At 32.1% G+C, this 14,321-nt stretch overlaps 1 protein-coding gene across 1 annotated transcript; it reads left to right on the forward strand.

Moving 5' to 3' along the window:
- The first annotated feature begins 653 nt into the window (after positions 1–653).
- Positions 654–4,684, forward strand: LOC132645916 (probable linoleate 9S-lipoxygenase 5). Its single transcript, XM_060363172.1, has 9 exons — positions 654–930; positions 1,258–1,535; positions 1,784–2,024; positions 2,109–2,435; positions 2,534–2,619; positions 2,813–2,920; positions 3,005–3,309; positions 3,394–3,657; positions 3,759–4,684. Exons 1-9 carry the CDS (start codon positions 762–764, stop codon positions 4,510–4,512), a joined length of 2,532 nt encoding a protein of 843 aa, XP_060219155.1. The 5' UTR covers positions 654–761; the 3' UTR covers positions 4,513–4,684.
- The last annotated feature ends 9,637 nt before the right edge of the window (positions 4,685–14,321 follow it).

A 14,321-nucleotide genomic window follows, 5' to 3' on the forward strand; every position in this document is an offset into this window, starting at 1 on the left:
TGGAGGACTATAGTGAAGAGTTATAACTAGCACAAAGAGCACCGACTTATGTAAATGTGATTTTGGCATTTTTTTTTTTTTTGCACAAGTGCATTTATTTGCCTTGCTTCTATGGGGCAAAGACTTCTATTAATCAGGATGGCACGGTTTTTTCCTTTTGTAGAAACAGCGTTGTCATTGCTGTGTCATGTACCAAAAAAAAAGGGTGTATATTTTAGATGAAAATATGGAAGGCGCTACACTCAAAGGGTGGCCAAATGATTAAGGAAATAGGTGAAAATTATGGGAAACCACGGGTCAAATTCATGCAGAGATCAAAAAATCTAAGTAATATTGTCATACCTATTAATCCTCGATAGGCAGAGTTATTATTGGGTGTTTATGTGCTAACAGGAGATAATAGGTAGTCAAAGGCATAGTCGAGATACACACAAACTGGCTACTGACACCACTATGACATGGTTATTACATATACTAAGACGTAGGGTTAATAAGTGATCAAGAAGCTGCAAAGAATCTTTATAAATTTAATTGATCACCTAGCACTTTAGTTATTAAAGTAAAGTTCCATTCAAAAGTGCATTATCTTTCACTAACATTTGTCTATAACATAAAAGTTAAATACGTATCTTGATCATAACACAACCACGTCCTTTGCCTATAAATTCATGGTTTCTTTCATTTGGCCTAAGCACCACAAAAAGATCCTATAGTAGTCACATTTTTGCTGATTGCTTTTTTATTCACTTTACATACAAAGAATGGCATCAAGTAGTAAACTTGAAAACAAAAAGATCAACGGGACTGTTGTCCTTATCAAAAAGAGAGCTTTAGAGCTTGTTCCATCTGAAGTGGTACAACAGCAAGCTTATGAGATTCTTGGGCACAAGGTCACCCTGCAACTTATCAGTTCTGTTAATGGAGATTCAGGTCATTACTTTTTTCTTTTTTCAAATTATCCTCCATTTTTTATTTTTTATTGTGGTTATCCTTTTGCCAGTATTAACTATAATGAACTTCTAGTAATTTATGTATGTATTGTAAAATAATGATCTAAGATAAATGGGAGCGACATGGTCAGTGAGAATTCACACAGTCGACCACAACTTGCTAAAATTAAGGCTTATTTGTTGTTGTACTAACATTGAGGTGATCCTTTGTCTCTTCGTAAATTTAATATATAACATTGATCTTGTGTAGTATATGCATTTTTTCTTGAATAATGTGATTTGTAAGTCGATAATTTTGTTCTTGAAGGGAAAGAAATGAAAGGGAAACTTGGGAACCCAACACACTTGAGAGATGAGAGTAACTCTGGTGATGAATCAAAGTTTAGTGTCACATTTGATAGGGATGAAGATGTTGGAGCTCCAGGAGCATTCATCATCAAGAACTTGAATCCTAGTGAGTTCTTTCTCAAGAAACTAATTCTTGAAGTTGATGATCCAAGTCATGGCGGTATCCACTTTGTCTGCAATTCTTGGGTTTATCCAGCTGAAAAGTACAAATCAGACCGCATTTTCTTTGTGAATCAGGTCAGCATAATATGAAAAACATTGATTATTTCCCAAAAAGCAAAGGGAAATAATATGGAACATTTTTTATTTCCCACCTGCCTAATTACCTTACATTTGGATAATATGGGTTGAAGTTGAAAAAGAGTATTTGAAAGCTAGAACTGTGTCTGGACATGAATTTCACTGGAAAAACAAACATTAATTTTCAAATAATATGTATGTCCAAACGCCTATTTACCATAGAGAACTTTGTTTAATTGATGCAGGCTTGGCTTCCAAGTGAAACTCCAGCACAATTGCATAGGTATAGGGAAGAAGAGTTGCTGAACTTGAGAGGAAATGGAATTGGAAAGCTCGAGGAGTGGGACAGGGTTTATGACTATGCTTATTATAATGACCTTGGAGATCCAGAAAAGGGTTCAACTTATGTTAGACCAATCCTAGGAGGATCTGCAAAGTATCCTTATCCGCGTAGAGGAAGAACCGGAAGGCCACCAACAGAAACAGGTGACTCATTTCTGCGTCAAACTCATTCTTTACTACAAGGCATACCAATTTTCTGTATGTCTGATTTCCTCAAATTTTGGACAGATCCTAATTCCGAGAGCAGGCTGCCACTGCCAATGAGCTTTGGCATTTATGTTCCACGAGATGAGAAATTTGCACCCCTAAAGATGACAGATTTTATTGGTATAGCACTTAAGGTCATCGTTCAGCTACTTGTCCCTGAGCTTGAGTCTTTAGGAAACATCAGCCTCAATGAGTTCAACAACTTTGAAGAGATTTTAAAAATTTATGATGGAGGAATCAATCTTCCAGATGATGTTTTGCAGAGAAGTAGTACAGAGATGCTCAAGGAATTTATTCCAAGTGCTGGTCGGGAGTTTCTTAAGTATCCAATGCCACAGGTTATTAAAGGTACTTTTGGATGAAAGAGTAACAGTAAGTCAAATGCCCTTTAGGGAATATTTCTTTTTTTCTTTGTGCTTTCTCAAAGTTTTACATGGTTGCAACAGAGGATAAGTCAGCTTGGAGAACAGATGAGGAATTTGCAAGAGAGATGCTGGCTGGAATAAACCCTGTCTGCATTTGTCGCCTTAAAGTAAACTAAGATTAACACTTTTTCATACAATTTCTGATCTTGTCTATATGCAAAGCAAAGAAAAAAGGAATCAAACATAAAGTAACCTTAGTTCCTAACTCGGATTTCATATTATCTGTATCTCTTGTGACTAAAAATAAATCTAAAGTTATTGATTTTACTTGAAAAATTATGAGTTGCAACTTCTCTGCAGGAGTTCCCTCCGACTAGTAGGTTGGACATGACAGTCTATGGTGACCAAACTAGCAAACTAACCAGAGAACAAATACAACATCAGTTAGATGGACTCACTATAGAAGAGGTTTTATGAGTTGATTTTGCAATACTTCTGATATGCCTGTTTAACTAAGTTGGACCTGTATCTAATAAATTTGTAACTTATTAGGCGATCAAGACGAATCAGCTTTTTATATTGGATCATCATGACACAGTTATGCCATATCTGAGGCAGATCAATATGACAAGTACAAAAATTTATGCCTCAAGAACTCTCCTCTTTCTACAAAAAGATGGGACGCTGAAACCATTAGCCATTGAACTAAGCTTGCCTCATCCCGATGGAGATCAAAATGGTGCCATTAGCAAAGTTTTTACACCACATGAAGATGGTGTTGAGGGTTCCATATGGCAATTGGCTAAAGCTTATGTTGCAGTCGATGACTCTGGAGTTCATCAACTAATCAGCCACTGGTGTTTGAACTTGCAAAAAAGGCCTTTATATAGTTAGTTTTGTTATCAAGAACCTCTTTGACAATATATATGTTTTTTCCTCAGGTTACACACTCATGCTACAATTGAGCCATTTGTCATTGCGACAAGCAGGCAGCTAAGCGTGCTTCATCCTATCTATAAGCTTCTGCATCCTCACTTCCGTGATACGATGCACATAAATGCCTTGGCTAGACAGACCCTACTAAATGCTGGAGGAATTCTTGAGCAAACAGTTTTCCCTACAAAATATGCTATGGAGATGACATCAGTTGCTTACAAGGACTGGACTTTTCCTGATCAAGCCCTCCCAGCTGATCTTATCAAGAGGTAATTCACTACTTAATTCTGCAATTTACTTAAAGGATCTGAAAAGTTCACAATGGAACAAATCTTCCTGAAATGGTTTTTTGACTTGTATTGTGTTTTAGAGATGTGGCCATTGAGGATCCTGAGTCGGAACATGGTATCCGCCTACTAATCGAGGATTATCCATATGCTGTGGATGGGCTAGAAATTTGGTCAGCCATCAAAAGTTGGGTCCAGGAGTATTGCATCTGCTATTACAAAACAGATGACATGATTCAGAAAGACACTGAACTTCAAGCCTGGTGGAAGGAACTCCGAGAAGAGGGGCACGGTGACAAGAAAGATGAGCCATGGTGGCCTAAAATGCAGACCCTCAAAGAGCTGATTGACTCATGCACTATAATTATCTGGATTGCTTCTGCTCTTCATGCAGCCATCAATTTCGGGCAGTACCCTTATGGTGGCTACCTACCAAATCGTCCTTCAATGAGCCGAAGGTTCATGCCCGAGCCAGGCAGCCACGAGTATGAAGAGCTGAAGACAAACCCCGAAAAAGGATATCTGAGGACAATTACACCACAACTGCAGACACTAATTGGAATTTCTGCTATTGAGATTTTGTCAACACATTCTTCAGATGAAATTTACCTTGGCCAAAGAGACAATCCTGAGTGGACTAAGGACAAAGAGCCATTACAAGCATTTGAAAGATTTGGAAAGAAGCTGGCTGAAATTGAGGAAAAAATTATAAAGAAGAACAATGACAAGAAATGGAAGAACAGGATGGGGCCTATCAACATGCCATATACATTGCTTTATCCTATAAGTGAACCAGGACTTACTGGCAAAGGAATACCCAACAGTGTCTCAATATAAAGTTGTTATATTACCAATTACCATCATTTGGCACTAGGCTTCAATAATATGCTTCCTTTATCTAGTTTGGAAGTTAAGACTAAAATAGCACCAGTTTGTGACTAATATTTGAATTATCTAGTGTATTCTGGAAAAATATTTCTACTATCTATGAAAGTTGGCATTGTGATTTTGGAGTGACTGCATTTTCTCTTCCAAGTCTTAACTCTGCACAAATTTGCTAGACACCAAATAGGATACTATAAAAAAGAGAAACACAGATAGCTTTTCTTTTTCTTTCATTTGAACATTCACTATAAGTTTCTTTATCTGTATGAGAAACGCTGACACAATTTAATGCTAAACACAGCAACATACGTGCACTGCTGTGTGCTAATTCAAACAAGTTTACATCAAACCGAGAAAGATAGTGATAGATTCCGCTGTTTTAGTGTTAATGGCGGAAAAGCTAAACTAGAAACTTTTTTCTTTACCAGTAAATTATGCTGAGCACCCTTGTAATATCACTTTGTTTTAAATATACCCATATATTTTAAATCAAACACTTAATACGCTTACTCTAAAATTAGTTAACCCTGTTAACAACAGTGTATTAAAAAGTCTAAAAGACACCCGTACCACTGTACTTGCACCGCTTTGACATCAAGTCCCCTGAACTCAACGAGGTTTCCTCCAGACACCTGAAGGACAGGTGTCTTTAAGGTGCAAGGATAGAAGTCTTTGACCGGGTTCTATATCATGTTGCATTCAGTATATTTGATGAATCTTTTGGTAAAAGCACCAGCTCGAGGGAGAATGCAATTTCTGGACACTGAAGAACATAAACTGAAAACAAGTACAAAGAAACATTTTGAAAAAAAAACAAGCCTGCCAAGTGCCTAAGAGGCTTACTTGAACTATGAATGTTACTGACCCTGTTGATGGTTTTGGCAAGTCCTGCTCCATGCGCCCTCACTTAATTCAGTTTTTCTAATTTATTTTGGTACAATACAACTTTTTTTAAAAAAAAAAAGAATAAAAGAAAAAGAGGCATATAGAGAAGCATAACAAATGGAATCTGATGCTCGGTATTCCGACATACAATCAGAGGTCACCACTAAAAAAAACTGTATTAAGTGAGAATTGATCTCTAGTCCCTGGGTAAATAACTCAACTTTCCATTTAGCCTTTTTGTAGTATATATGTGTTCCGGTAGATAGTATTATACTAATTTTAAAGAATATATACATAAAATACCTAGTTTTACGGTGAAGTCATATGTTCACGCGCCTCAAAATAGTGCCTAAAATGCCCCAGCATACAATGCCTAACAATTGAAGATCAATCTTGATTGCACCAATTTTTTCAAACAATGTTGCTGCTTCACAGTATTTCTTATAGGAAATGAAAGTTGTGATTTTTAGAGATGGGTTGATTCATTGTTTAAAAAAAAAAAAGTATAGTTATATTTTGTAAAGTGGATCTTGGAAAATCTTTCTTTTTCGAGGATTTAGATCACTTTTAGTAGAATTAGGTATATTGGATAAAGAGATGGAGACTTTAGCAGAGTAGGAAGTAGTAGCCGAAGAAGAGAAAGATCAACATAAAGAATCTGAAGAGATTAAGAAACAGTGATGACAACTCGATCGCACATATAATGAAGGACTCAAACTGTTGCATCATTAAATCATCTTAGTACTTTATAAGTTAACGGATACATCAACCAATGATCTATTTAATTTTTTATTAAAAGGAATAAACAATTGTTATGTAATAAATATTATATCTAACACATGATTAATAGTATATATTGTATTTCATCACTACCAACTAAAGCGTGAATAATATATTGAGATCCAAGTATCAAGAAAATAGCAATGATCTCTACAATCATGGCGATACAAATAGCTCTCATTCATGTGATATCACGGAAACAAACCTAAATATTTCAGTAATCTATATGTCCTTCGTCACTATTGTATACTCTATTATTTAACTAGTAAAACAGTCCGCGCTTCGCTCAGCTGTGAGAAGAAATAGACATTCGTTTTATTAAAAAAATACTTCAATTTATTTCACATCTTAAACATACTAATTCTCAAAAATAAAAAATACTTAAATTTTTATTAGCCATATATTAAGAAGCTACAAAATTTATTAGAAAATAAAAATCAATAGGAAGACCTGCTCCTTGTACCCTTGTAAGATGAATTTTAAGAGTTCTATATTGAAATCTTTAAAAAAAAAAAAAAAAAAAAAAGGGGGGGTCAAACTGTGTTGAAATCTTAAAGGATGTGTGTGTCTGTGTGTGTATTGTATTTGAAATAAACAAAATTAAAATACACAACTAAAAAATGATTAAATTATACTTGTATTGTTTTCAAATTTAAAACTAATCACGGTTGGAGTTATGCTCATCAAATCTATCTCTCATGATGACTCATCCAATTAAGCTTCTTTTCCCGATTGAATTATACATATTTATGGGAGAAGGGCCTGATTTACCCCTCTACTTTAAAAAAAAGTTCATATTTACCCCTCGTTATACTATCAGGCCATTTATACCCCTACCGTTACAATAGTTAAAATATTTGCCCCTATTTTTAACGGAGGGGTAAATATGAACCTTTTCCAAGGTAGAGGGGTAAATCAGGCCCTAAAAAATAAAACACCTTAAAGTTTCCAAACAAAACTTACTTCGGGTACCTTTTCAACCCCTAAAATGACTATCCGAACGTCTACATATCTTTGATGTATTGAGCCTGCATTATTATACGCAGAAAAAATATCAGGTTCTATATAAAATATTGACGTTTCGGAATCTTGACACACCACTAATCATTGGTCAAAGTATGAATAAAAAACTAAATTTTTTCAAACAAAACTTACTTCGGGCACCTTTTCAACCCCTAAAATGACGATCCGAACGTCCACGAATCCTTGATGTATTGAGCCTACATTATTGTACGCAGAAAAAATATCAGGTTCTATATAAAATATTGACGTTTCGGAATCTTGACACACCATTAATCATTGGTCAAAGTATGAATAAAAAACTAAATTTTTTCAAACAAAACTTACTTCGGGCACCTTTTCAACCCCTAAAATGACGATCCGAACGTCCACGAATCCTTGATGTATTGAGCCTACATTATTGTACGCAGAAAAAATATCAGGTTCTATATAAAATATTGACGTTTCGGAATCTTGACACACGACTAATCATTGGTCAAAGTATGAAAAATAACACTAAGTTTTTTCAAACGAAACTGGTGAGTCCAGAACCAAAATGCCTAAAAAAACAGTTTGAATCAAAATACCCCAACAAAAAAAAAGTTACTAAAGTACCTATAGCGCAATATTTTACTGCGCTACAGCACTAACGGAGACAGACCAGTTAAGTGCTATAACACAGTATTTTACTGCGTTATAGAAAAAAAATTTGGTGCTCCTATAACGCAGTATAACTTAGTGTTATTTTCCATACTTTGACTAATAATTAGTCGTGTATCAAGGCTCCGAAACGTCAATATTTTATATAGAACCTGATATTTTTTTCTGCATGCAATAATGTAGGCTCAATACATCAAGGATTCGTAGACGTTCGGATCGTCATTTTAGGGGTTGAAAAGGTGCCCGAAGTAAGTTTTGTTTGAAAAACATTAGTTTTTTATTCATACTTTGACCAATGATTAGTGGTGTGTCAAGATTCCGAAACATCAATATTTTATATAGAACCTGATATTTTTTCTGCGTACAATAATGTAGGCTCAATACATCAAAGATATGTAGACGTTCGGATAGTCATTTTAGGGGTTGAAAAGGTACCCGAAGTAAGTTTTGTTTGGAAACTTTAGGGTGTTTTATTTTTTAGGGTCTGATTTACCCCTCTACTTTGGAAAAGGTTCATATTTACCCCTCCGTTAAAAATAGGGGCAAATATTTCAACTATTGTAACGGTAGGGGTATAAATGGCCTGATAGTATAACGAGGGGTAAATATGAACTTTTTTTTAAAGTAGAGGGGTAAATCAGGCCCTTTTCCCCATATTTATAGCCTGTTTGGCCAAGCTTATTTTCCCCCCAAAAGTATAATTTTTTTCAATAAATGCTTATTTGAAAAAAAGTGAGGTGTTTGGCCAAGCTTTTGGGAGAAAATAAGTATTTTTGGGAGTAGCAGAAGCAGTTTTTCAGAAGCTAAAAAAAACAGTTTTTGCCCGAAAGCACTTTTTTGAAAAGTACTTTTGAGAAAAATAAAAATAGAAGCACTTTTTAAAAGTTTGGTCAAACACTAATGAATGCTCAAAAGTACTTTTTTAATTAATTGGCCAAACACAAACTGTTTTTTACTAAAAGTGCTTTTTTGAAAAATACTTTAAAAAAAATACTTTTTAAAATAAGCAAATTTTAAAAATTTGGCCAAACAGCTATTAGCTACATATGAAAAGATTAAAAGGAAAGCATCTTTTCCTTTTGTGAGGATTCTTGCTCAGCAATAATGGTGTGATTGTACGATAATGACTAAAGTTAATCCCCATCTTCACAAGAGTAGACATTCTTATCATTTTAACCATCGATAATAGGCTTCCCTAATTGTTTGAAAAGAGTGAAGACATTAATTAGTAGTTTTTTCCTTTTATTTTAATTACATAAAAGATCTTCTTGAATACAAAAGGTACCATGATTTATATTTATATTAGTCCTTAGTGTACGCCTGTTGCGCGTATCCCTTGTATTAATAAGAATAAACTTCTAAAAACTCACATAGAAACTCACATAAATGTTATATTAGTTCAAAAGATGTCCGTGCGTTATTCAAACTTTCACATTGTATAAATTATTAAAAAAAAAAAAAAACTCCTAGAAGTTAAAGGAGTAGAAAGCGTCCAAAAATTTTCGTAATGTGAATTTGCAGAGAATTAATCTGTAAAAAGTTTATTAAAGAAACTCCTAAATCTATAAAGAATACTGCCATCTCAACAGAATACATAAATTTAGTAGGCATTTGACCATGAAAATCAATTATTTTTCACTTTATTTGATATTTTGGAGTTGGAGTTGAAGATGGAGTTGTGTTTGGTTATAGTTTTTGCAAAGAATATTTGGTTGTTTGAATGTATTGAAAATGAAAAAAATAAAAAAATAAAAGATTTTGTTGTTTTCCATTCCAAAATTGTATTTGAAATATTTATGGCCAAACACCATAAAGTAAAAAAAGTGAAAACATATTCCAAAAAAGAAACTAATAATTGTCATGGACAAACGGGCTTAATATCTTAGTTTTCTCAAAATTTATTGTCACTTGTACTAAATACTTACAACACCCCCCCCCCCCCGCAACCCATCCACCACAGACACACCCCTAAACAAAAACAATATAAGAGGAAAAGTCAAGCAATTGATAACTTAAGCTGCATCTTTGATCAATAGTATGGCATGCGTTTTTGTAATAATTAACCGAACAATGACAATCAAGTCCTCTCTTCCTGTCTTCCATAATTGCCATCTCCGCGTGAACCAAGGCGAACATGACAGTAAACAAATGTTGGTTTCATGACGAATACTACAAAAAATAATATCACTATAATTTGGAATTTCATAATAAAGTTGATATAAAAATAATAGTCCACGTAAATGATTTATTAAGACATTGCAATTTAAGATCGATGACAAAAAAAAAAAAAAAAACTGAAAGTACATATAGAAAAGAGGAAGATAATAATATTAGCATGATCAACACATACACTTATTTAATGAATCTAGTGAAATTATTAGCATAAAACTGCTTGTAAAGTGAAGTACTTCTTGCAGTATTGGATAGATATTCAACACAGAACAATGCTATAATCTACATAAATCTTAAGGTGATCTCTTGTTCGTTAATTCCGACCCTGATATTTCATAATAAAGTTGATATAAAAATAAATAATCCACGTAAATGATTTATCAAGACATTGCAATTTAAGATCGATGACAAAAAAAGACTGAAAGTACATATGGAAAAGAGGAAGATATATTATTAGCATGAACACATACACTTATTTAATGAATCTAGTGAAAATATTATCGTAAAATTGCTTGTAAAGTGAAGTACCTCTTGTAGGATTGGATAGATATTCAACATAAAGCAACGCTATAATCTACATAAATCTTAAGATGATCTCTTGTTCGTCAATGTCGACCCTGATAACAATCAATAAAAATAATCTCTAATTATGTATAGTTCATATATAATTTTAAAAGTTATTAAGTAAAAGAAAACCATAAATAAGAACTAAGAAGACAAAAGGATCACCAAAATAAGAACTAAGAAGACAAACAAAAAGCAGAAGAAGCCGTATGTTTAGCGTAAACTTACCAAAATATTACTTAAATAGAATTGTAGAAGTTTTATATATATAGAAGGTAAAATTCTGTTTGATATGGAAGTGTTAAATCGTAGAGTTTCTTACCAAGCTTAAATAAGTAAATTTTTTAGGTCATTTCAAAATCCTAAATATTAGGGAATAATACTCTCGTAATAATGAGAACATGTTTTTAAGAATTATTTATGGTAGTGTTTTATTTTTTTAACTAACCATATTATTTATGCTAGTGTTTATTTTCTTACTAATTTACTAATTACATACGTAACCTAATTATTTGTTACGTGTTTCTTTATGCTAGTGGTAAATCAGTACCAAATTGGGTGTTCCTAATTTTATGTGCTACTTTAATAATTTAATAATATCATTATAATTTGGAATTTCATAATAAAGTTGATACAAAAATAATAGTCCACGTAAATGATTTATCAAGACATTGCAATTGAAGATGGATGACAAAAAAAAAAAAAAAACTGAAAGTGCATATGGAAAAGAGGAAGATAATAATATTAGCATGAACACATACACTTATTGAATGAATCTAGTGAAATCTATATATAATATAAAGCTAGGCATAGACAAGGTGATGTGGCACATCTCTATGGACTCCATTGTTATTTATCTTTTTCCTCCTTTTTTTGACTTTTTACTTATTTTTTTCATTTATATGTCATGTAAAGAAACTTAATAAATCACTCATTAAACTCTCTTAATTATGTTTAATGTGCCACGTCCAATATTGACTCTTACAATTCCTCAATACATGCACGTAACCCAGATTTAGCAGTTAGTGATCAATATTTACTATCCTATTTAGTACCTATCATTATTATACATATTATATTTAATCACTACAAAGGCAATATATTACCAATTCATACCTCACATTTGAAGGCACAACATATGATCAATCTGGCAGTAATGAGCGAAACTACAAATACATCCGATGAAGGACCTTGTAACAGGTAAAGCTTTAGAAATCGCCAGTTAATTTTTTGCCCGTAGAAATCTTTTTGTTACTAACTCATTTTCATAGTACTATGATAGTAAGGTGAAAAGTTATTCAGAGACAAAATAGTATTTCTTATGCCAGGTTTGGAATATTATCCTTTTATCTTTTTGTAACTTTTTGGCTTGGAATATCATTACTTTGATGTAATCTTATTTGCTCTAATATCCTTTTTGGGTAATTCAAATATATGATATTTTTTCTGATAATAATTATCTTCAAACGCAGTTTTTTTTTTTTTCTATATCTAATCTTATTTGGGGGATGAACTAATTTTATTTACTTTGTTTTGATTTTTGTCGATTCATCAACATGTAATTATGATTATCAATTGATCTTATTCTCTTCTGTTTTGTTTCATTCTGTTTTAGGACCTGGGGCTGGAAGTGAAACTTTTTATTTTGATCTCTAATATGAATGGATTTTCTTAAACCGAAAGTAAATTTATCAAGGTATTATAGCCTATAATATCAATTGTGTTCTTGAATTTCTGTAATTATTTTTTGGTAATATGACATATTACCATAAGATACCCTGCTTTTGACTGCATTATTTGATAGTAAGAAATTTATTCTCTATGTCGATTTTTCAATTAATGTACATATTATTTTGTAATAAAGGTTATTCACAAGCTTAAACTCTCCCATCATTTTAATTTTCTCAATATATGAATAATAACAAACTTTTTTTATAACAACAAATTTCACAACTGGATTCATGTTTTGTAGATATTAAAAAATTATTAAATATTAATTAGTAATCAAAGTTTTAAACTAGAAATTGTATCCTAAAACAAAAGGGATGTCCTTTCCTTCCTTTTTAACCATCAATTCTGTTGTATATAGCTGCAAGAGGTGTTGTACTTTGATAGACTTCTACTTTTTGTTTCTAATATACCTTTTTTTTGTCATTCTAAATTGTCAACAAACAAAGTGTCGAAATTCTACAGGGGTAACAAAGTAGTCTTACCTTATTATTTGTTCAATTATAGAAAGAAGTGTCACTTGAAATTTATCTAAAATAGAATATTATGAAGCTGCAATTATTCTACTTCTTTGGAAAATGTATCTCAAACGTGCTAAAGAAAAAAATTGCACACAAGTGAAATAACTGATCACTTGGATGACACTAAGAAATGGTCAACTTTATTTCAGGGATTAGAGTAAATTTCTTTCTCTTCTTAATGCGCAAAGACAAAAATTATATTGCGAGGTTCGATCTCTTTAAAAATCAAACTACATGGTTTATGATCAAATCTAGAGACTTTCATGATTATTGTCTTTGCAAATAAGCAGTTAATTCTGTGAACAATTTTTTTTGTTTTGTTTAGTGTTAAAATTATTACTCTGATGTATGGTTTTTGTATGGATCGTCAAAGAAAGAAAAAGAAAATAGTTGCACAAATTTTTAAAAGTTTTTCCTGATTTGACGTTTAGTGCATAGATTATTATTCTGATATAGTTTTTAATTTATTTTCATTTGGATGATTTAACACACAAAATGAAAAAGCATTTGGATGATTTAAAAACAAAAGTGAAAAAAGGTTTGTAAGAATTTATATAATGTTATTCAAATGCACGGTTGCTTTAGTATATTTTTATACTTTTGCCTTGGTCTTATAATATTTTTTATATGTATGTTTATTTTTAAAAAATTTAGTTACATTCTTTAACCCTTTTATATCAAGACAATTTACAAAAGAATGTATCCTAACTGCGCGAAGCGCGGACAAATTAACTAGTTAATAACATAAAATTGATTGTGATGTTCAACATAGAGCAACGCTATAATCTACATAAATTTTAAAGTGATCTTTTGCCATCATTCATCAATTCCGACCCTGATAACAATCAATAAAAATAATCTCTAATTATGTATAATTCATGTATAATCTTAAAAGTTATTAAGTAAAAGAAAACCAAAAATAAGAACTAAGAAGACAAAAGGATCATCCAAACCAAAATAGGAACTAAGAAGACAAACAAAAAGCAGAAGAAGCCGTATTTTTACCGTAACCCTACCAAAATATTTCGACTATTAAGAAGAGCCGGTTGAGCTCACTTTCTTATCGTCCGTTCCAATTTAATAAAAAAAATTGTAGGCCCCATATATATTAAACAACAACTAATATTAAAAAAAATTGTGGGCCCCATAATTCTAATATATATATATATATATATCAGTTCCAATTTAATTAAAAAAAATGTGGGCCCTATATATATTAAACAACAACTAATATTAAAAAAAATAGTGCAAATTAATAATGTCAAAAAAAACAAGTGCACCCCATATTAAAAAATCAAACAATATTCATGTAATTTCCAAAGTATTTCATTAAGTCAATAATGATGGATTCATTGCCACGTGCGTATTTGTAGCAAACACTAATTTAATAAAGTTTTAAATACGGACCACAAAATACAATGTTATATTAATCGTGTTTTAAACATAGTATCC

This window comes from Lycium barbarum, chromosome 6 (assembly GCF_019175385.1).
Source record: "Lycium barbarum isolate Lr01 chromosome 6, ASM1917538v2, whole genome shotgun sequence".
NCBI lineage: Eukaryota > Viridiplantae > Streptophyta > Magnoliopsida > Solanales > Solanaceae > Lycium > Lycium barbarum.